This window comes from Rhinichthys klamathensis, unplaced genomic scaffold, assembly GCF_029890125.1.
Source record: "Rhinichthys klamathensis goyatoka isolate OS25496 unplaced genomic scaffold, OSU_Roscu_1.1 h1tg000064l_1, whole genome shotgun sequence".
In the NCBI taxonomy this organism is placed as follows: Eukaryota; Metazoa; Chordata; class Actinopteri; order Cypriniformes; family Leuciscidae; genus Rhinichthys; species Rhinichthys klamathensis.
In genome coordinates, this window is record NW_026606607.1 from 5,197,501 (window position 1) to 5,219,556 (window position 22,056).

General features: G+C 38.3%; 1 protein-coding gene across 4 annotated transcripts in view; it reads right to left on the reverse strand.

Annotated features, from left to right (window-relative positions):
• The window catches only part of ccny (cyclin Y), a 58,912-nt gene that overhangs the window by 12,866 nt on the left and 23,990 nt on the right, over positions 1-22,056 (reverse strand). Inside the window, exons 2-6 of one of the 4 annotated variants that reach the window (XM_056249933.1) lie at positions 5,936-6,010; positions 5,466-5,486; positions 1,581-1,615; positions 1,196-1,219; positions 768-871 (exon numbers count right to left, since the gene is read on the reverse strand). In XM_056249933.1, the coding sequence (XP_056105908.1) occupies positions 768-871; positions 1,196-1,219; positions 1,581-1,615; positions 5,466-5,486; positions 5,936-6,010 (259 nt within the window). The remainder of the gene's footprint in view (positions 1-767; positions 872-1,195; positions 1,220-1,580; positions 1,616-5,465; positions 5,487-5,935; positions 6,011-22,056) is intronic. The other 3 variants (XM_056249934.1, XM_056249935.1, XM_056249936.1) reach the window with 3 other exon arrangements.

Genomic DNA, 22,056 nt, shown 5'->3' on the forward strand with positions numbered 1-22,056 from the left:
CCATAAAATGAAATTAATTATTGGCTTATTATTGATCAGAACTTTAATGGTGCATACCTAAACCTATTAAATCCATAAAGTGACATTGAATATGATCAGACAGGCAAATTATATGGAATCAAAAAGACGAGTCACTGGTTTGAATCAGACAACTCAACTTATCGAATCAGCTCAGATGTCAAACTCACTCATTATACCAATGGTTATTGTTTAACAACAATACAACCTAAGAAGTTGTTAAGCCCAAATTCCAAAGCTTTTTCTTTCAAAATTCTCTTTCCACATCCTCAAAGGAATTTTTTTAATACCGTTTCAGCTCATTTAGTCCCTGTTTACACCTGAAATTAAGATGTGTTTTTGTCGATCGGATCACAAGTGGGCGACGCTAAATACAGGTGTAAACGGGGTCTAAAACGCTTTGAGTGTTCGCCGTGGTCAGAGCAGAAATGAAAGCTGCTGCTCTCAGTATGTTTCTCCGTCGTCTCCAGGAGCGTTCATATGTAAATTTCGCGAGCTTATTTCATCCATTAGATCGAAATATCCGAAAAAGGCCATAGATTTACCCTCCCATAGACCCTCCCCTTGAAGAAATCAGGACAGAAGTGGTTGAAAGTGGACAAAAGGCACGGATTAAAGCACCAGGTGTAAACGGGTATGTGTCCCCCTCGTCTACTTGTGATCCGATCGACCAAAACAGATGTAGACAGGGGCGTTAGATATACCAATCGTGCACAGCTCAATAACTGTTACACGGAGGATTCGAGTACCATTTGATGGTGTATTTGAGGTTGGGTTGGCTGACGGTGCTGTCATCCAGGAAGATCGTCGAACAGGAGCTGTACTTGCGTCTCATTGGACCAGACGGATGTTGCTGAAAGACAAGGTAAAACATCAGTTATTCTCAAACGCACACACTTTCAGCAATCAGGCTGCAAAACAGGCCACCTGCCGCCCCACAGAAGCCATTATCATCTCATTCATACCCGAGTGGTTCTCACTTAATGTGTGCATTAGTGTGGGTAAGATTCCCAATCCAGTACAACACAAACATAGTCATGTATTATGCAACTTACTAGAAAATGTTTAGCAAGATATCAAACTGATAAGCAACATTAATAATGCAAATAAATCATTAAAATGTAAAAACAGATACATTATCACAGGAAAATGAATAGAGCAATGAGCAAATATTTACCTTTGACTCCGCAATGTGTGTTAACTTGCAAAGCAAGTAAAAGACATTAAAATAGGAACAAAGCATAAGCTAGTCATAGCAAATTTAGTATGAAGAGCATGCGGTAATGAAATGAATATAATCAAGCCGTGCTTATTAAATCATTTATATAGAATTAAAGCATCGAACGGCAAAGAAATGCAGTTACTGATGCAACACAAGCCCAGAGACTCATGCAATATTGGTTTGAGCATTCTCATGTGGTGGTTGACTGTTGGATTCGGTTAGTTATGTGAGTGTTTGTGACACTTGGGGAAATATCTTCATTGCAGACACACACACAAGCATTATGAGAATCGCACTACCAGAAGACACACAACCACTGATGTCATCTGCTGCTACTTACATGGTTGACGTACAGACTTTTCCGTTTTTCCCGAACTGTAAAGAGAAACGCATAATTACCAACACTAACACAACAGTCGATACAGTTATTTAGAGTAAGACAAAAAGACAAGGGCCACAATTACTGTGATGTCAGTTACAGGGAAGTATCTAACAATCTAAGGTCTTGGTCTGCATTTCATTATAAACAATTCGGGGGGCAGAGAAATGAAAAAGAAAATGAAATGTGTTGTAATTCAACTTCTCAAAAAAAGAAGAGACAAAAGAAAAGCTGGTTGGCTTCATAGACTTATTTTTGAGCATCAGCATGAAGTCTGGTCCACTTTGGAGCTTATTCTAGCCAAGGACTGCCAAATTAAGCCCCAAGTAGACTTCAGTTTTGTACCCGGATGATCTACTTCTTCCGGCGAGATTCTAAAGTGTGCATACGATGGATACTTTACTATCCCATGAGGCCACGGGAGAGGATTTGCGAACGAAGGTGAAGCGACGCACCTGACGCTGGAAGGTCACATGATAATCACAACATGGTGAATGTAGTACATCCAGATTACATTAAAACCAGAGGTGGGAGACTCGAGTCATATGACTTGACTCGAGTCAGACTCGAGTCGCAATTTTCTGGACTTGAGACTTACTTGACTAGATCTCTGAAAGACTCGACTTGACTTTAGACTTGCTCCTTGTGACTTTAGACTTGACTCGGACTTGTGCCTATTTACTTGAAATGACTTGTGGAAAAAAAAATTCAATTATTTTGTATTTTTTATTCGTCATAAGAGGGAGCGCGGGCGGTAATGCACTCACTCTGTGTGTGCGGGTTGAGGGAGAATAAAACGATTCGCGGGACTCCCGCAAACTAGAAATATCTATGAATAAAACATGAAAACGAATAAATTTGTATTCATCTGTTGCAGAAAAGCAATAAGAACAACTAAAACAAAATAGAAACGATTTACAGGCCAGATGTTTCTATTTATAACATGTTTGCAGCGTTGAGCGATGTAGCCAATCACAGACATATGTGTTGATTTCTAGGAACGCAATGGCCAATCAGAAGCATTTACGATAGACTTCCCTCACCGCTCAAAACAGACTTTTTGTTCAGTGCTGAATTCTGTATGCTGGCAAATCCTCGAATTATAACAAACAAAGTGTAGCTATATATTATGAAAGCTTCATTGATAATAACAGAGATGTGAGAGATCGCGATGAACTGATGTCAGCTTTTTAGGAATTAGGGCGCGCAGTCATGCGAAACCATGTACGCAGGAGCTGCTTGCTTTTATGTCTAACAGTGGTTTGTGTGTTAATGCTTTAATAACAAATAATTTATCAGGAGCATTTATGCTCATGTGTATGGTGGCGACACGTAGGCTAACTTGAAAGTATTTGTAGGTAGGCTACAGAAAAAAAGTATTTTTGCGGGCGGGAGCGGGATAAAACATAAATGTTGCGGGCGGGAGAAAGTAATAAAGAAAGTAGTTGAGAACGTCAGTTATAACGACCCACGTATTAAAAAAATCGGGTTTAAATCATTTAAATTATTAGATTTGTTTTCTTAAAATTTCCATATAATATTTTGTGTTATGGGATCAAATCACCTGGATGTTTAGAGTAAGAACATACAAACTTTGTCATACAGTACTAATTTAGAATGCAATATCTTTTTTTTTACAAGATGGGAAAAGTTGTATTAATTCTTGTTTACTTGTGTTCATTTAATTTATTTTTATTTTAGAGCATTTAATGTGCTTCTTAATGCTAATTTATTTATTACACACAAGTTAATTTTTTTTTATTTTTGTAACCCATCAGCCCTCTGTGTCTAAATAAGTAATAAAAGTCCCAGAGTTAAAAAAATGTGTAAAACTAGCCTGTGTGCGACTTGGTATGACTTGATGACTAAGTTGCGACTTGACTTGACAAAGAGTATGACTTGACTTGAGTTGACTTGACCCTTACAACAGAATGACTTGACTTGACTTTGACTTGCAATGTTAAGACTTGGACTTGACTTGAGGCTTGCATTTAGTGACTTACTCCCACCTCTGATTAATACTATACAGAAAATACTTTTATAGCAGTCGTGAAGTAATTACTTATTCAAAATAAGTACCTAGTCAAGAGAGTATGCGATTTGGGACGCAGCCATAGCCTTTCAAAGTATACTCCATTTGATTTATGCGTGAACACTAGGGGTGGGCGATTTAGCCTCAAAATTATATCACGTTATTTCAAGAATATTTGCCATAATGTTATTAATGACGATATAGATATATGGAACAAGGTTTTATTGGTGATTGCAGCTGGCAGGCAGCAGCATTTATTAGCGCAAACAAAATGAAGGGCGTTTTCCATCCTTTTCCAATGAGCTAAATGCCCAATGGGCAATTTTTAGACAATTTTTTTTATTACATTTATCTCACCTAAATGTTTTTACGAGCTGCACAGATCCAATATATTGTTATGCGTTTATTTTGTCAACTGTTTACGTTCACTTAAGGCATAACCGACTGTGTTTACGAGAATATTTTGAACTCTGTTCAGTATCCCGCAGTATTCAGCATTAGAGGCGGCTTTCTGAGCGCGCAAGTCTTCTTGAATGGTTAAAAATTATATTTAATGGACAGAAAGGAATCGATAAGAGGTAATCTAAATGTTTATTCTATAACAAGTATCCGATTCCAGAATTGGCCAACCCCCGGTGACATCACATTCGCTGCTAGTTCTTTGATGTCGGTGTGGTGTGTCTGGTACAGTAGTGTGTTTAACTGTTTAAATGCAACAACGAAAGACATCTTTACCTTAAGATAACTGTTCTTTAGCAACCAGATGATTCGCTTTAAAATTATTTGACATCGTGAAATCATGATTTCATTTTCAGCAACCTCTATTATATCTGTAGGCGGGGCCAGTTATTTTGACTGACAGGCGATATGTTAAAACCCGACCCATGTTTTTGAGAGACTGCAGGTGAAAATGAAGAGCCAGTTTTTGTGGCTCTTCATATTCAAAACTCTTTTCCACATACCATTCAGATCAGAAAGAAGATCGAAAGCACTTGCACGAAACATCTTTTAGCGTTAGGTAAGTGCCTATTACCAACACAATTCAATCTGAAGCTAATTAATACATCGTTCGACCGGACATAACTGTTTTATATATATAAATAAAATATAGGTTATATGTGTTTGCCCACGTGATATCAGGAAGCAACGTAATACACACATGACGACAGGAGGTTGATGGCGATGCGCAAATCGAGTTACCCCTCCCCCTTCTGCTGGCTTTACTGAGATATCTTCTTATCCCGTGCGAATTGGCCATTAATATTACAGACTTCCTGTGGTAAAATTACATTACTCCATATACCCTTGTAAAAATGTAATCCCGTCCGAATAGGGTTTATGACTAATGACTATTTCTCAGATTAGTTCATCTATATAGTGAATATTCATATAAACTACAGCACTAGAGGCCTACAGATGACAGCATAGCATACACAAATCTACACAAACAGCTGCGCAGCCAGACAAACAGGACAGAAGTAACACTGTCAACATGCATAACCCCTTAATGGCACTAAATTGAGTGTAAATTAATGCGTTTAATGCTGCTGTGATTAAAAAAAAATGACATTAATCTGAAAAGCTGTTGCCCCATTAAGCAGCTTTAATGTAGTTAGCTACTTTGTGTTAGCTTGTAGCTAACTACAAGGGTATAGCTTCACTGCGGTTCCACTGAGTAGCTTGTTGCTTATGAAAAGTAGCTTCCTGAACAAAAAAAGCAGCTTACAGCATGAAACCAATACAGACATTCTGAGTCTATAAAGCTTTAGCACAACACAGCAGCAGACTAACAAACACGCTGAGATCAAACGTACCTTTCTTGTTGGGTAAAAGAACTGAAAAACAAGAAGGTTTCTAAATTAAATCTGAGCATGGATAACAAGGCTGGCATTTACTTGTCCCTGACTTCACAGTTCATACGCCACTAATTGTGTTTTGGCACTGGAACCACGAGGCGTCTGATAGACCAGAGTCACAAAACATCTCGCTAATAATTCCCTGAGAAACAAGGAGAATATCATAACATTCGCCTGGGTAGAAATATCACCCACTGGGAAGAGCTGACAGTTAATAAAGCATCATCACCCAGGGGGATCGTGTTAAATCAAACTATTATTGAAAGTTTTCTCTGAGGGAATGTTTGGTCTGACTAAGTTAGGGGCATCTGTGCGCTTCGCTTGGATCCGACTGAAGCAATCCTGACCGTGGATTCGTTTTAATTAACGTTCCCTTCCAGCATCCAGTCTTAAGGGGAGACTGTCCCACTCATGTGAGTCTCTCTCACCGTCTGTTTGAGACTTGCTGAGAAAGATGGTGCTGGCGCGCGGGTGGTCCGAAGGATTGTACTCCATGTTGAGCTCTGAGGAGAGAAAAAAAGAAAGACTATTTGTTATTCAAAACTGAGGCTAGAGTTGCTATTTGAGTATTACTAGAATAAGCAAAATCGGGAAACATTTAGTCAGGCAAGCCACAGTATTTATTTGTATACACACAGCCTTGAAAAATGGCGACATATAAAATAATTGGATGTAGCAAAATACTGACTGTTCAGAACAGTGTCATTTATATACTATTACAGTATTTATTAATATTTTGGAGTTAGCTTTTATTTTTTTTGTTCACGTTTTATTTTAGTTGTGCTATATTTTTGTAAATATCTTTTTTTAATTTCATTTCAGTTTTTATTTCATTTCAATTTTAAGTCATTTTAGTACTTCAACTTATTTTATTTCACTTTCCGTTCTAATATTTATGCTATACTTATACAGTATAATTATACAGCTTTTTTTTTCAATTAAGCAAGATGATTTGTAATAGTTTTATTTAATAACAATAAAACACTTGTTTAGAATGGAATACTAGCATACTCTGCTAGTAAACGGCATATTTTGGCAATTGACAAAAAATGTAAATACTGCATGCGGCAAAGATAATAGCACTGCACATATGTTTTTACTCTGCTATGCCATTATACCAACACTAGGGGGCAGATTTATGATCATGGGAGCCATGGACCATTTGTGCACTATTTCTGAATGAGGGACTAAAACCCTTAATCATTTTAATTTAATTTTACAGTAACAATATACATACTATATTTGTTCTTATATTTATATTAACATTTATATTATAGTAATGTTTATAACATTTATTGTAAAATATATTTTATTTTATTGTATTGTTGCCAGCCATCAATTCTAGTCGTCATCAAGACACAGACTTGAAGTAATTTTTTTTATTATACATTTAATTTACATTTTATATTAATACTATTTTTTTAAGTATTTAATAAGTTGTTTTATTTAATTATTTAATTTATGTAAACATTTATTTTTTAATTTAAGAAACTTCCTTTCTGCACAGATTCCCGCCCTGACTTTCAGACGGATGCACGCGCACACACACACACACACACACACGATGTCATCAGAGGAAACTAGCATTGTGGCACACCCCGACCAGGAAACAAGGAACCCAGAGTTCATAGCCTCTAAAACCACAACAGCCAATACTAAAGACATCATCATCATCATCATTATCATCATCACTTACTGCAGCGTTTGAGATTTGCGAAACTGAACATAATCGTGTCAGTGAAATAACCGTTTCAGAGACGGCCACGTGAGCAGGCAGCTGTATTGTGTTTTAAGTCTTTTGAAGCAGTGTCTTTTTTATGCGGAAGAGCCACTTGAATCTCAAATAAGCCTCGACTGCGAGACGTATGAAGCGCTCTGAGGTGCAGAGGAAAGACTGATTAATAAAAGATGGAGCTTTGTGGGAGAGAAAGGTGGATCTGGATGAAAAAGTGGAGAGGAGACCAGAGAACAGTGAATGTGCTGCCGGTTTCAGAGAGGTTTATGGGTAGCTGGATACATACACTGTAATATTAATGTGTTTTATTGAAGAAGAAAAAAAAAGTGCACACTCATGGCAGAACATGTGTAACAACAGTTTTCAATGGGATTGAGTCATTTCCTCTTTTCCAGTGACCCACCCTCAGTATATTGTGAAGAGGAGGAGGTCTGAACACCCCATGACTTCCTCACACTGAGGAAACAGCTTCTAACACACACTTACCAAGCACACTAGAGCATGTACACATCCGTATGTAGAACATCCTTCAAGCATGTGCAAAAAAAACTACATGTTAGGGCCCTATGAAATCAGTTTTATTTCATTATTTTCCAATTTCATTTTTTTTTCTGGATTCCTTTTTTAATAGTTTAATTAAATATAAATAATAAAACAAAATCATTAAACTTTAACAGTTTAATATTATATTACATTTTGTAACAATAATAGGAAATGGGACTAGGCTTAAAGGGATAGTTCACTTTGAAATTAATTTTTGGTATGTTTTAGCTTAGCTCAAGGGCATCCAAGATGTAGGTGTCTTTGTTTCCGGAGTAGTTTCAATTTTGATATTTTTAGGTCAAACCGTTCTTGTCTGTCAGTCATATAATGCAGGTCTATGGTAACTTCCTCAAAGAGCATGCACAGAGAAGTCCAAATTAAACATGATTTAATGACTCGTAAATGTAAGTACACATTGATGGCCTAAGACACGAAACGAGCGGTTTGTGTGAGAAAACGAACAGTATTTATTTCATTTTTACCTCTTGTAAACACAGCCACGTCCAAGTGATCTGAGGGCACGGGCGCTTCGGTCTGTGCGTTACAAGAGGTAAAAACGATATAAATACTGTTAGTTTTCTCACACAAACCGCTCGTTTCGTGTCTTAGGCCATCAATGTGTACTTACATTTACGAGTCATTAAATCATGTTTAATTTGGACTTCTCTGTGCATGCTCTTTGAGGAAGTTACCATAGACCTGCATTATATGACTGACAGACAAGAACGGTTTGACCTAAAAATATCAAAATTGAAACTACTGCGGAAACAAAGACACCTACATCTTGGATGCCCTTGAGCTAAGCTAAAACATACCAAAAATGTATTTCAAAGTGAACTATCCCTTTAAGCCTTGTCTGTGAATACGGGCATTATTTCTTAGTTTAAATTATATCCAATGGCCTGGCTCTAAAAACACTGAAAGTCAACTTTAAATCTCAAAAAGTGAATGTCAGTTTGTCCTTTTCAATCAATCAGTTCAAAATAGTGATTAAATGTAACATTTATGGTACATGCTTACAGAGGCCCTATGTGGTATTTTACATTCTATAAAGGTTTTAGCAACGGCATTAAGGATATAAAAGATATGAGCCAAAAGCTCATAATTATTCTTAATCAATTCTGTAAAATATTTAATTAGGTCAATGAGTGTTTCTGACCTGAATTACGGCTCTAGCCCAGTTAACAGCACCAGCTGTGGCCTGTCTCGGGCACGGCTCATTGGACAGCACAGGCTGGCATGAAGCCCTAGAGTCTGCCTGGCATCAGTGCCCACTGCTGTCAACATCTCCCCTGCAGTCACTGACAAATGTGCATGTTCACACTCAAGAAGAGCAAAGCCACATGAAGAGGACATCCAGGACTAGACTAGATGGACGGCCAGTGGCCACTCACTTCCGTATGACAGTTTTTTCCCACAATGGCCGTATCATTTTTATTCATTCTGCTGTTCTGCGAAGATGATTTGCTGCAGAATCAAGCAGTTACTTTGGTTTTCTTGTAAAAGAGCTTCCTGAACTCCAGACGACAGGAGAACCTGATGCTCTGCCCAACTATGCCGACACAAGCTTTTTTGGAAACAATGTACATCGCAGTACGGGCTGATCAATGTAAGCATCAATTTATATCACAACTACCACTTTGAGTTCGACACGTCAACAAGTTCATAAAGAGATCGTAAAACGAATCCTTATGAATCGAGTGGTTTAGTCCAAATTTTCTGAAGAGACTCGATCGCTTTATATGATGAACAGATTGAGTTTAAGTAACTTAGTAATTGAGTGAAACTTGTATTCACATATAACATTCATTAACACACATCAGTTGTGGTAAACGGAAGCTCAAGCATGTTTGCTAGACGTGCAAGAACCAATGAGGTTCATTCTCGTGTTACGCATCACTTTTGCGCTTCAGCAAGAACCAATGAGGTTCATTCTCGTGTTACGCATCACTTTTGAGCTTCAGCAAGAACCAATGAGGTTCATTCTCGTGTTACGCATCACGTTTGAGCTTCAGCAAGAACCAATGAGGTTCATTCTCGTGTTACGCATCACGTTTGAGCTTCAGCAAGAACCAATGAGGATCATTCTCGTGTTACGCAGCACGTTTGCGCTTCAGCAAGAACCAATGAGGTTCATTCTCGTGTTACGCATCACTTTTGCGCTTCAGCAAGAACCAATGAGGTTCATTCTCGTGTTACGCATCACTTTTGAGCTTCAGCAAGAACCAATGAGGTTCATTCTCGTGTTACGCATCACGTTTGCGCTTCAGCAAGAACCAATGAGGTTCATTCTCGTGTTACACATCACTTTTGAGCTTCAGCAAGAACCAATGAGGTTCATTCTCGTGTTACGCATCACGTTTGAGCTTCAGCAAGAACCAATGAGGTTCATTCTCGTGTCACGCATCACGTTTGAGCTTCAGCAAGAACCAATGAGGTTCATTCTCGTGTTACGCATCACGTTTGAGCTTCAGCAAGAACCAATGAGGATCATTCTCGTGTTACGCAGCACGTTTGCGCTTCAGCAAGAACCAATGAGGTTCATTCTCGTGTTACGCATCACTTTTGCGCTTCAGCAAGAACCAATGAGGTTCATTCTCGTGTTACGCATCACTTTTGAGCTTCAGCAAGAACCAATGAGGTTCATTCTCGTGTTACGCATCAGGTTTGCGCTTCAGCAAGAACCAATGAGGTTCATTCTCGTGTTACACATCACTTTTGAGCTTCAGCAAGAACCAATGAGGTTCATTCTCGTGTTACGCATCACGTTTGAGCTTCAGCAAGAACCAATGAGGTTCATTCTCGTGTTACGCATCACGTTTGCGCTTCAGCAAGAACCAATGAGGTTCATTCTCGTTTTACGCATCGCGTTTGAGCTTCAGCAAGAGGTTTGTTCTCGAGGGTCAAGCAGGGTCGGTTGAGCTTCGGTTTATGGTCGCTGATCAATGTTTATATGTGAATAAAAGCCTAAATTCAATCTGTTCATCTCTTTATGAACTTTTAGAAATGCTCTTTTTCTCCTCCATGCAAGAGGCCACAAAAACATCTCCTGCTTTACGCCTGCTGTCAATCTCAATCTCATCAGCCTTGCCAAGTTCATTCCTGTCACCCAGACGGCTCTGCAAATCCCTGGATGGGAGGAACTGGGGTTTCATGGCTGATGTGAAGCTCAAGAGATGAGAAGTAACTCAGCACTAGCGCAGTGGTGGGGATTTCACCGGTTCATGCCCATCATACATCATATTTTCTCCAGCAGCAAAAAAACTAATTCATCCACTTTAATAGAAACTGAATGATAAAAGAATGATTGTTTGATACAACCCATTAAAAAAAAAATGTTTTTGGTCAATGCCTGATTACATTCTGGAAGATTCATTTCAAAGGTTATTGATTCAATATTCTCCAATATCATGCAAACAAAGACTCAATGCCTCATAATGATTGAAATCTCTCCAAAATTGGTCTCAGACAGCAAAAGCATAGCCGAAAGAAGTGTGCACACGCTTAAAGGCTCATTCACAGCAAGAACGAGAACTATAACCATAAAGTTTTTAAAAAAGAGAGATTAATTCTAAGAGAATAGCCACACCATACAACGATAACAGCATAGCGATTAGAATCACTTTCAGAGCTATTTTCAGCTGATGAACAATAAAAACATTGAAATCCATGTTAACTGTCCCGCTGCAGTTGCCTGTGTATGGGCCCCGAGGCTCTGTCTGAGGCAGCTTCATGTCTACCGTCCTCAGGGACTGATATCAGGATCTACTCCTGGAGCTGCACTGGGAAGGAGATCCATGCAGATGTATGAATGACATGAAGTTAATCCAGATTTACTGAGCAGTGCATTACAACACAATGAAACCAAGGATCAGCTCTACAAATCCCATCTGATCTGTACAAGTTTTGTCTTGTTTGAAAAAAAAGAAAAAAAAAGAGGGGGCTCATTTTCACCAGGAAGGGACATTCTCCAAGAACTGCAATCAAAAGCGTGCTACTTTTTTTCTGGCTGTTAAAATTATGATTTTTTTTTGTTACAATTGCTTTATGTTTCAGCTTTAAGAGTAGGGAGACGACAGTGTGCGGCTGCGCATAATATTAAAGGTGTAGTTCAAATCTCATTTACTTGTTTTTTTCCCCCAAGAAGGCAATAAACTCATACACGACTGGAACAGATATTTTATTAAAAAAATAATAATAAAATAAAAAAAAATTTATGCTTTTAGTTGCTTTAGACATATTATGCTTTTTTACATTCTCTTTAGAGTGTATTGTTGCTGTTTGATCATTAAAAAGTTCTGCAAACTTGCAAAGTTACAAACCACAAAGTCGCTCCACTGGGAGTTATTCTCTATATCAGTGTCACTGTTTCTGAACTCTCACATTGTAGTCGTAAGTTTTCTTCCGAGAACAAACACGTCACAATATTGCTCATTTAAATAATTCCCACTCATACGCAAAAAAAAAGGGACACGGCCTGCTTGAGTTAGTTAGTAGTGTGTTGAAACTCGCGGTTATGGTAAGGGTGTGACATTTCCGGTTGACCAATCACAACACACTGGTCCACCCGACCAATCAGAGCACACTGTGTTGTTCAGAAGGAGGGGTTTCATAGAGACAGGAACTAAACAGAGCGTTACTGACAGACTGGGAAGAGAGGAGCTGCAACAATGCTGCAAAAAACTAAATCAAGACTTTAAAAAAAGGCATAATAGGTCCTTTTTAAAATGTAAAGAGGCAACGATTTTAACTCAACATCAATTCAATAATTTTATAAAGCCAATATACAAAAAAAGGCATTTAAAATGTGGATATACTTCCATAATCAATAAAACAACAAGAGGAAAACATAGTAATAAAAGATCAAGATGATAGGATAATAAATCCTCCAGTGTGTGTGTAGCTGGTGTCAGAGGAGAGATTACAGGACAGTTTATGGCATCATGCCCACAGCACGCAAACTCAAACACACACAGAATCATACACACATGCACACACAAAGCCCTCAGTGGAAAGTGCCACCTGGACATCATACGCAATTCCCAAACACTGACCCAGAGCCACATGACAAGAGCGAAAAAAGTCCATGTGTCACATGAGCTACTCAAGGAAGTTTTGAAACATGTACTTCCTTTTTTCATGAAGACATAACTGCACTTTTTCATTGACGACGTCCCTCTCTTTCAGTGTCTTTAATGGATTTGGAGGTTTGTAACGTTTACACACAATTCTGAGACAATGTTTTCAGTCAATATTTATGTTTCCATCCAAAGTAGGCGCAACATTAGAATACTGCATAAAACTTTTGTGCATAAAACAGTGTTACCATCCCATGTGCTCAAGAGAACAAAATAATCACTTCCTGTGAAATTGGCGCAAAATATCTTATAAAAATGGAATTTGCTGCAATCGGGAACGCAACTGTGGCTCTTTTTTCCTTCACCACAAATGACTTTCGCGATCGTCTGAGATGCTTCTGGGAGGGAATTAAAACAAATACAATTTTGATAACAGACTTTGCCTCAGGCATTTCAGAATGATCAAACCAACACTTGAGATTCTGTGCGATGCAATTAGTCCACTGGTTTGTCCAGATATCCAATCACATCCACTGCTTAGGCAAAGTCACGTACGTTTTTTTTTTCATTAAAACGTTTTTTTTTTTTTTTTTTTTGTGCATCAAGGGATTTATTTGGTAAATGTGTCACCATTGTAGTTTATGCACGTCTTCTTATTGGATAAAAGAATTTGTATCAGCCTCAACTGAGTGCATACTTTTGTATGCACATTTTTAGAATTTGTGTGAAATGTGCATAACAGTGGGTGGAAATAGAGCTATAATTCAAATCATTTAAATGTATCCATCAACTCGTAAAAACAAGCAAAAACTGTTTAAAGGGATGCACATACATGGCACCAAGATAAACATTAAAAATGGGGCTCAAAATATATTATAATTTTAACTAATTATCGCCATGTTCTTAGATTCGTGAATAATCCTAACATTAAAGGATTAGTTCACTTTAAAAAAAAACTTTTGCTGATAATTTACTCACCCCCATGTCATCCAAGATGTCCATGTCTTTCTTTCTTCAGTTGAAAAGAAATTAAGGTTTTTGATGAAAACATTCCAGGATTTTTCTCCATATAATGGACTTCAATGGGAGCCAAACGGTTCAAGGTCCAAATGACAATTTCAGTGCAGCTTCAAAGGGCTTTAAACGACACCAGACGATGAATAAGGGTCTTATCTAGCGAAACGATCGATCATTTCAAAAATGCTGTTCGTGAATCTCCTGTTCGAACTCGTTCATCAAAATGAACAAATCTTTTTCCGAGTCATTTTGTTCATTCAACCAACGAAATGAACGAAATGACTCGGAAAAAAAGATTCGTTCATTTTGATGAACGAGTTCGAACAGGAGATTCACGAACGCGAATCACAGAACATAGCAAGGTGAGCATTTGTACTTATAAAACTTAAACTTTTTTATTTATTTTTGAAATGAGCGATCGTTTCGCTAGATAAGACCCTTATTCATCGTCTGGTGTCGTTTAAAGCCCTTTGAAGCTGCACTGAAATTGTCATTTGGACCTTGAACCGTTTGGCTCCCATTGAAGTCCATTATATGGAGAAAAATCCTGGAATGTTTTCATCAAAAACCTTAATTTTTTTTTGACTGAAAAAAGAAAGACATGGACATCTTGGATGACATGGGGGTGAGTAAATTATCAGCAAAAGTTTTTTTTTAAAGTGAACTAATCCTTTAAAAACAGTGTGATATAGCCATTCAACATTTATTTGATGCAATTAACATATTTGAACATCATATATTTTGTTTACCTTTAGTATGCCCAAAGTGCACATTTAGACTATTGTTTTAATTTCCATTCATTAACAACAATTACCGGACATGATCAAACATTTAGCAACTTTTAATTTAAATAACCAACACAAACACACTACAATAAATTTCACATTTAGCTTTTGCCTTTAATTAGTGTGAAATATGTATCTCAGTCTCTGCAGTTTCTGTTTCTCCTGTCAGTGTTTAAATAAGAACATATTTCTTCCACATATTAGCTTATTTAACATGTTCATTTTCATGCTAAATAAATAATAAATCACTACTTACTGTAAAAAAAAAAATAGGAAGTAAAGAACTGTAGAATTAAAATATGTCAGTAACATAACCAGAAGTTCAAAGCAGAACAATAGCCCCACTGCTAAATGTGTTATTATTTAATAATTACATGCACATATTTAATATTAACATACATTATTAATTCATATTAGTACTTTAAAACACAAAATGCACAGTATGCACATTTTTGTAAACACTTTTGACTTGTTTTTAAAATGTAGGGTCATTTTTTTTAACCCAGAAAACCCGTTGGCGCCCAGTGAGCTGCACTTTAAAGTCTCCAGGGTGAGAGATTTGAGGAAAGCATCCGAGAGCACATGCAGCAGAATGGAGGAGTTCAGGCTTCAGTGAACTCTGTGCTGATGCTGAGAGACTGAACTCACACAAGACACCAGTCCGCTCCTGTCTCTCTCTCACACTGGGAGGATGCAAATCTTGACAATACTAATCGCTAATTCACTAATAGAGCCGGCCAGAGCTGTGACAGCTGGACTGTTTCTCTCTCAGATCAACATCAACTCATTTTAGTGGGATCACTCTTACTATGCCCATCATTTGTGCCAGTTTATTTTATGTAGGCTACTATCATATTTTGAATACGTTTTGTTTTCATATTTTCAGTTTTCATTTTAATTTTAGTTTAAGTTATAGTAATTTTCTTGCATGCTTTTGTCATTTTTATTCAGTTTTTGTTTTTTAAATATTCACATTTTGCTTTCACTTATATCTACTTCAATTTTAGTTTTAGTAATTTTGGTGCACTTCAACTTATTTCAGTTCATTTCCAAGGCTTAATTTCTAATTTTTCATACTTTTTTCAGCTTTATTTCAACAATTTATTTTTATTTCACTTTATTCCAACAATTTATTTAACAATTTATAATGGATTTAGTTTAAGATGTGATACATTGCAACTCTGGTTTGTGCCTTAAATAATGAGGGATATTAATAAGAGGCATGCTATTATTTTTCTAAACAATCTTTGCAATAATTTTCAGCTGGCACAATGATAAATAAATAGCCTAGCTGAATGTATTACTGCATAAAATATGATAAGTGGACTCCACTCTTTGAATTAGGTCATGTACAATACTACTGTTTAATACAATTGTTTTTGCAAGCAGTACTTTTCACTATAATTTTTTCTTTTTAAGTATTCATTATATAATGCACAGCATGCCATGCACGAACCAAGTCAACCAGCTACGAGGTGAATCATAACATTACAAACTTTGATTTGAAGCAAAAAAGTACGTACAAATCTAACGCCTTTAGTGAGGGAAATATCTACAATGCCACAAAGCACTGCGAACAGCATAATCAAATTAAAAATGATGGAGAAATAAAATATAATCAAATTTTAAATGGGTAGATTCATAAGTATATATTCAAATATTAAAGTATTTTGAGAGCATAGGGAGACTGACTATATTAAATTCACAATGCTCAAAAGGAGGGGGCGGAGTTAACAAGATATTTTGGTGCATTAGTTTGTTTAGGGTGTATTCACACCAGGAAAGTCCGATAGTTCACTTGCTTTGGTCCGGACCAAATAATTTTTTTTTTTTTTTTTTGGTACGGTTCGCTTTCACACTGCTCTTTTTGCAAGTGAACCAAAATTTGTAAACAAAACGACACGTGTGCTAAGGTCGTCCATTCATTGGACAAGGATTCTCAAGTAGGGAAATCAGGAAGTGCAAAAAAGGCTCAGCATGGAGATATTTCATACTGCAATATTTGTTATTTTACTAATTTTGTGTTATTCTGTACAAACGCAATATGAAGAAACTGCGCAGAAGACGGATAAGGTATAAAGTTTTCATTCATAGAGAGGGGCTATGTTCACACATTCAAATAATGAGATTCTTATTGTCTATACTGCTAACAAGTGCTGTCAATGTTAACGCTTGCGATTAAGTTTGTCCAGTTTAATGCAGCATCATCCTTGTATTGTTACTATCGTTACATTATATGAATTGCAGAAGCTTTTTTTGCATCTATGCGCGATTAGACTTAAGAGAACGCTCTGTATGTGAATGTCCTGATGCACACACTCATTCATTCATTCCATTCCAATGACGCACACACGACGCAACAGTATCGTGTGGCCAGACAGCGCGTCGGAATGGAATTCTCTTTCGCACTTGAACAACAATAACACAAACCATTATGCCAAAATCTCCGACTACGGAAGCCTGTTACCTCAAAGGCGCAGTGCTTTCTTGCAATTGGGTCGGTTCATGTTCACACCGTAAACGAACCGTACCAGAGTTCGTTTGGAACCGTACCGAGACCACCTCTTCAGCTGGGTCTCGGTTCGGTTGTTTGGTCCGCACCCGAGTTCGATTGCTGTATTCACACCTGCCCAAAAGGTCCGCACCAAGGGGGGAAACGAACTAAAGTTCGATTCAATCGAACCAAACAAGGCAGGTGTGAATACACCCTTAGACTCTCTGATTGGAGGAATTTTCTGCACGCTGTCATGAGTAATGCAGTTTTTCACCACAAATTCTGCTGTAAAACACAATTATTTTAAAACTAAGTTGAAATAGTGCAGGGTGACGGCTTCAATAACCTCATTGCTCACAGTAAGGCTGTCTTTAAAGGTTTATAAGTTTTATTTCCCAGTGGAGAAATGAATGGTTTACTTCCGGAACCCGACTGTTGCACTCTACAACTTGAAATGTGACTGTTTCTTGCTGTCTTTTTCTCCTGGCTGGAACTCAGTCCCTGAAACGACGTGGGCAGTTACTGAAACTAAATGTATCTGAAACGCAGCATAGACTAAATGAAGCCTATCATAACATCAACAAACCAATTCAACTCCCTCATCATCACATTTCAAGGTGAAGTGTGTATTTCTACACCACTAGAGGCACAGGATGAAAACTGTAATCTGTTGATTTGAATGGCCTGATTGAGCATTGGCACAAATGGTGTGAGTTTGGAGTGAGACTTTCCTGTCTGTCCAACCAATGGAATGGGGAATGTTTTTTTTTTTTTTATTTTTTTTTTTTTATGAATCATTCAGACTGGTTTTGTGAAGTGGACCAACAGATTCACAAAAAAATTAAAAACATTTTTTTTTTAAATCTGACTCATAAGAATGACGAACCTTTGCTAAACCCACCAATTTCTGCACATCCTCAACAATGTTATTATATTGTTATTTATACTATTATAGTATTATTAACATTTAAAATTGGCTTTTATTTTTATATTTTTTGTTTTTAATTTATACTTTGATTAATTTTGTGCTTTTGTTCATTTTTATTAGTTTTATTAATCTTAGTTCTTTGACTTAAACTTTTCTAAATATAAAAAAAGTTTTTTTTTTTTTTACTAATATTTAATATATTTTTAATTAATTTGTATTTATATTAATATAATTTTTTCAAAATGTTTAACTTCAATTCAATTAAAAAAAAGTTTTGAATAGGTTAACATTTAGTTAACAATAACAATGATCCTCAACAGTGTGAAACAGAAAACCACAAACACACAGGGTGGTCGCAACAACATCCTCATATGACAGGAAGTGACATCAGAGCCCAGATCGATTGCTGTTTCCCCACTGTGACCCTGCACTGAACCTGAACTGTACTCTGGACAAACAGCACTTCAGTGTACGTCTGCAAGGACCGCAGACATCCATAAATCAAATATGATAACAAATATGTTAGATTGTTTCTGCATCTTCAATCAACCCTTGTGCCCCAAGTCTAATGGGAAAGACAGTTGGATGGTGATGGTGTTTCTGTTTGAGTCATTATCTGGTGCAAATGAGCCATCTGTGGCCTGCCACACGCCCCATTCACACTTCCTGTCAGGAGACGACATCATATCCTCTCTTTGGACATAATGTTTCGGTGGTCGCTGAAAGCTGTTGTTGTGTAAACAATGGTGCTTTTCCAGAAAAAGAAAAAGAAAAAAGAAAACGCCCCAACTGTGTGCACACTTGATTATTTGGGAACTCTTAAACTGAAGGAAGGCAATAAAACTGATTAGGACCAAAATCCAAACATTCCAGTTTTGCAGATGGCAAGGAAAGAGGGATTTAACAGACAGATAATCATACAAAAATATGTCATCCCAAAAAGAAGTTCTGTCATTTTTTTTACCCTTATGTTGTTGCGAAAATGGATGGATATGACAGTCTTTGTTCTCTGCAACACAAAAGGAGAAGTTTTGCAGAATGTCCAAGCTGCTGTTTTCCATACAACAAAAATGACAGTCACCATGACCAAAACAGCCCAAACTACATATGGTTGTCAAATTAGCAGGTTACACTTTACTTCGATAGTCCACTTTAGACATTCTAACTATAAGTAACTTTGGAGCTACATGTCAGCTAACTCTCATTAGAGTATTAGTAGACTGTCTGCTTAATATCTGCTAACACTTTATTTTGTTAGTCCCCCAACAGACATTCTACTGACTATAAGTAACTTGGCAACTACAAGTCAACTTAAGCCTAGTTCACACTACATGATTTGAAAACGTCGGGCTGAACTGTGTGGTTCACACTGCATGACTTGCTCTCTGTGAAATCAGGAGTGTTCAAGTTGTTGAGCTGTTCACACCACACGACACACCGTGATTGATCCGCAACAGGAGGTAACGCACTACACGAGTGGACAACAACCCTGTCACCCAACGATTCTATCTTGTCACAAACCACGTTTTGTCACGAAAAATCACGTGATAAAACGAACCGGAAATGACGCGAAACAGCACGCGCGCTAATACCCAGCGAAGAAGACGAAGAAGAACACAACACGCGAATATGGACGTCAGACAGAAACAAGTGCTGCAAACTGTTTGCGCGATGATTTGCTCTGAGAAAAAAACGCAAAAAAAGAAAAAATAAGATTTACCCGGTGACCTCAACCTATGCCTTGCTCTGATTGGCTGTAGCTCAGAACATCACGTGAGGTTGAGTCGTGCGACAGCTCTGGATATCTAGCATGCTAGATCTTTTTCTGGGCTCGGTAATCCCCCGCGATTTACACTCGATAACACCCTGACCTGACGGCGAGCTCAACGATTTGCAAATTGGGCTTAAAATCATGTAGTGTGAACTAGGCTTTAGTCTCCTAACCCTAACCTAACAGTCAACTGACAGTCTTCTAATACTCTTCACACATGTGAGTTAGTTGACAAGTAGCTGAAAAGTTACTTATAGTTAGTAGAATGTCTAAAGTGGACTATTGAAATAAAGTGTAACCAATTAGCAAAATTACGGTGAATTTAATAGTGTATGAACGATGTGTGAAGCACAGCTCAAACAGAAGTTACTTTGAACCAGATGGGAAATCTTTCGCACTCACATGAAATTCCCATTCACTGGGTTTCCTATTGAAATGACTGTATATGTAAAATAACTATAGGAGTATAGATGCTCGTTTTGGTTAATTACTCCTAGAATAAAAATAAAGAAGGGAGCAGGGGAGCATGTGGTTGCGTCGGGATACAAACCGCACACATTCCCAGTTGCCCTGCAGACTGGCCAACACCCTCTTCATCTCCTGTACTGCTTTTCAAAAAGGGTTAAATAAATCAAAGGATCTCATTGTGAACGCGCTGACGCACTGCAGCCATTAGTGAGGAAGGAAAGTCAATTGTGTTTCCAACACCCGATTGAGAGAGACCGCTTCATTCAAACGGCTCTTCTGCATCAACTTTATAGTCTATAATTCACAAGAGACTCTCACATACAGTCCATTGAAACATTTATTGGAAATCTAAAGTAATCATCATTATTCTGAAATAGAGATATAATGTAACGTGGATAACAACCTCATCAAGTAAATATGTGATGCATCCTGACAGCAGGCACGAATATGGATGCTGAAACAGCAGTGTGTGTGTGTGTGTGTGTTCGGCAGGGTGGAGAGCAGTAATTAATTAGCCCGTGTTAATACTTTGTTCTGTCTTGTCATGCGTCCTCGCCTGTCGCCTGGGCAGCGCAACCATGGAAACCCCAGATAAAGGACAGCGGACTCTTTCTCTATGATCAGCCGCAGCGCTGATTCTATGCATATCTCTATGATCAGCCTCAGCGACTATATATATGCACATCTCTATAATCAGCCGCAGCGCTGACTCTATGCACATCTCTATGATCACCCGCAGCGCTGACTCTATGCACATCTCTATGATCAGCCGCAGCGCTGACTCTATGCACATCTCGATGATCAGCCGCAACGCTGACTCTGTGCACATCTCTATGATAAGACGCAGCGCTGACTCTATATTTGCACATCTCTATAATCAGCCGCAGCGCTGACTCTATGCATATCTCTATGATCAGCCTCAGCGACTATATATATGCACATCTCTATAATCAGCCGCAGCGCTGACTCTATGCACATCTCTATGATCACCCGCAGCGCTGACTCTATGCACATCTCTATGATCAGCCGCAGCGCTGACTCTATGCACATCTCGATGATCAGCCGCAACGCTGACTCTATGCACATCTCTATGATAAGACGCAGCGCTGACTCTATGCACATCTCTATGATCAGCCGCAACGCTGACTCTATATATGCACATCTCTGTGATCAGCTGCAGCGCTGACTCTATATTTGAACATCTCTATGATCAGCCACAGCGCTGACTCTATATTTGCACATCTATATGATCAGCCGCAGCTCTGACTCTATGCATATCTCTATGATCAGCCGCAGCGCTGACTCTATGATCAGCCGCAGAGCTGACTCTATGATCAGCCGCAACGCTGACTCTATGATCAGCCGCAACGCTGACTCTATGATCAGCCGCAACGCTGACTCTATGATCAGCCGCAACGCTGACTCTATGATCAGCCGCAGCGCTGCTCTATGCACATCTCTATGATCAGCCGCAGCGCTGACTCTATGCACATCTCTGTGATCAGCCGCAGCGCTGACTCTATGCACATCTCTGTGATCAGCCGCAAAGCTGACTCTATATATGCACATCTCTGTGATCAGCTGCAGCGCTGACTCTATATATGCACATCTCTATGATCAGCCGCAATGCTGACTCTATGCACATCTCTATCTCTATCTCTATGATCAGCCGCAGCGCTGCCTCTATGATCAGCCGCAGAGCTGCCTCTATGATCAGCCGCAGAGCTGAC